Source organism: Montipora foliosa, chromosome 11 (assembly GCF_036669935.1).
Source record: "Montipora foliosa isolate CH-2021 chromosome 11, ASM3666993v2, whole genome shotgun sequence".
Lineage (NCBI taxonomy): Eukaryota > Metazoa > Cnidaria > Anthozoa > Scleractinia > Acroporidae > Montipora > Montipora foliosa.
The window spans coordinates 15,142,903-15,145,402 of NC_090879.1; the positions used below are offsets into that span (position 1 = coordinate 15,142,903).

At 39.6% G+C, this 2,500-nt stretch overlaps 1 protein-coding gene across 3 annotated transcripts in view; it reads right to left on the reverse strand.

Annotated features, from left to right (window-relative positions):
- The window catches only part of LOC137976100 (ubiquitin carboxyl-terminal hydrolase 30-like), a 17,016-nt gene that overhangs the window by 11,411 nt on the left and 3,105 nt on the right, over nt 1-2,500 (reverse strand). For all 3 annotated transcript variants that reach the window (XM_068823373.1, XM_068823374.1, XM_068823372.1), the window contains exon 3: nt 1,457-1,568. In XM_068823373.1, the coding sequence (XP_068679474.1) occupies nt 1,457-1,568 (112 nt within the window). The remainder of the gene's footprint in view (nt 1-1,456; nt 1,569-2,500) is intronic.

A 2,500-nucleotide genomic window follows, 5' to 3' on the forward strand; every position in this document is an offset into this window, starting at 1 on the left:
ATCATATGGCCCCTCCTTAACCAACAACTTCATCTTCATCAATCTCTGCCAGATTTGCTAACAGCCACCCACCTGTTTGGGTTTTATTAGAAGCCAGGGCCCGGGTACTAGCACCCATCTATGCTGAGTACAGTACCCGCCTGTGCTCAAAGGAGGTCTCAAGATCAAAGCCAGACTATATTATATTGGGGTGTACACTTATTCTATCACAAGGTCCCTTCTACTTTAAAACTTAATGAAACCCCTGTGTTGTATGCACACTTGTTGCTGGAGCAATCTTTCCTCTGCCACACATTGCTTGATTTCATACGGCGGTGAGTCTACCCAACCAGTGATTTAATGGAGTAGGAGGAACCCATAACATTCCCTCCAAGGGCTTGGAGTGAGAAATAGAAAGCATACACCATAACATGCAAATTTGGTAGAAGAACTTTGGCGTGATATTATTAATTCGAAATCAGAGACACCATCTAGTAGTCACAATGGCAAAGAAAAATTTGGGCTGGATCATCACACAAAAGTTGGCATAACCTATATACAGCCAAGATAAGTACAAGGGTTTAGAAGGTCAAGCTGTTCTGGAGTCAGAGAACACAAGTCTATTGCGAAACTCTAACAACTCGACACTTAATGCACAGAATGCACAGAAAGCTGAGGATTTGTTAGAAGTGTTGCATGTTCTGTCTCTCAACTTGCATCACCACAAACACTCAATCCATGCGAGTGGTCAACACATTGACCCTTGGGGGGAGGGGAAGCAATGTAGGTCTTGTCATCATTGCGATTGAGGGAATCAGCACGCATTTGATTTTGTGGTCAATTAATCAGCATCCACAAAATGTTTCACGGCAAGGTATTTTACGTACTACATAATTATGGAAATCAACAACAACAGTTTAACATTTAATTTACAACACAAATTGTGAAGTATATTTTTAACCCCAGCAAAATAAAGGAGACATTTTATCAAGCAAATGTAGTGTTTGGTGTATTGTTTATGACAGTGTATGTTTTGTAGAGGCAACATTAGCTCAATTATTTTTTGTGAAGGTCAATCGCCGCTCAACATCAGAGATCTCATTGGTCACAAAGGTTCGACCACTTTTGTGGGAATTCATCTCCTGTGGGAATATAACATCAGCTCTTTTGACTTTTTTGAAAATTACATTGTAAGGTAGATGCCTTGTCCAACGAATACGCTTTCGCCCTGGATCAAAATATAACGAAAACCCTACCCTAGTGGGAAAATGTTTGTTGAGGAGTGCCATGTGAGGAGCCTGAACCAGTGTCTTTCCCCTCAATGACAAAGGAGGCAGAGAAGAGAGACCCTGGGGATGAGGCTGCCAGCATTATAGCTAAAAGAACTCAGTTACCCATTTAAACCAGCATTTAAACCTTGTGCCAATACATTCTTTTTTACTACGGTCCTCCTAATTTGCCGCTAAATAGTGCAAACCTTTAAGAATCTTTTTCAACTCCATTGCTAAAGTTGTGAGGGGTTTATCATCTCCATAATCTGCAGAAAAGTCTTGCAACCATGAAATGAAGGATGGTAAGAAAGCCATTCCCTGTTATTTACACAAAAATAATAATGACAAATTACTGATAAGTCTTTGTTTAGACACAGTCATAAAGTCACATAGACTTAACTGATTAGAGTGTAATGTGAAGTGCTAGTTTTCTATCCCATATGATCCATGTGAGCGTTAGCCCTAATAATGCCTGCTCCCGTCTGACCTTGTAGCTCAGTCGGTAGAGCAGCAGGTCGTGGGTTCAATTCCCACCCTGGTCAGAGTTTTTCTGTTCTTGTGTGGGCCCATTTCCATTAGTAGGGCTAATGCTCACATGGTTCATACGGGGTAGAAAACTAGCATTTCACATTACACTCTAATCAGTTAAGTCTGTTGAAACATAAAGTCACATAGTTTATTTTTTCTTTTTTGTTATTTAAACCTAAACATTGAGAGTATGCTTTTTTAGTAGTTCAGATAAGCTCTACTGGCAAGCTAAATGGAATCTAAAAAAAGGGGATACACTGGGATTAATACAAGGGGGTTTCCACACAAATTGATGGGTGACGGCCAATCGATTTTTTTGTTCAGGTGCCAGTTGTTCAGAGATGTGGATGACGTTATTCAGTGGATAAATAGAGTATAAATTTACTTCACATTAAATGTTGGACAAGATTCTGCACACATTTGACTTGGCTGACGGTCCTTTAAAGTGCTACTGTGACGAAATTTGCATCTTCCCTATCTAAGCCATTTTGGCACATAAACACGTAGTCTGTGCGAGAAGAAGAATGCTGTTTACCATTTTCAAATATCTCTTTTTGTTCTGGAGATATTCAAGTTCTTTTAATATGCAAAGTAGCCAAGTGATGACGTCATAAACCCAACCAAATTTTGATCAAGTATGATGGAGAAAGATATCTCAGCCAATTTGTATCAGAAGTACTTGGTTCTTTGCACTAAGATTCTAGTAGATGTGTTCCACAATA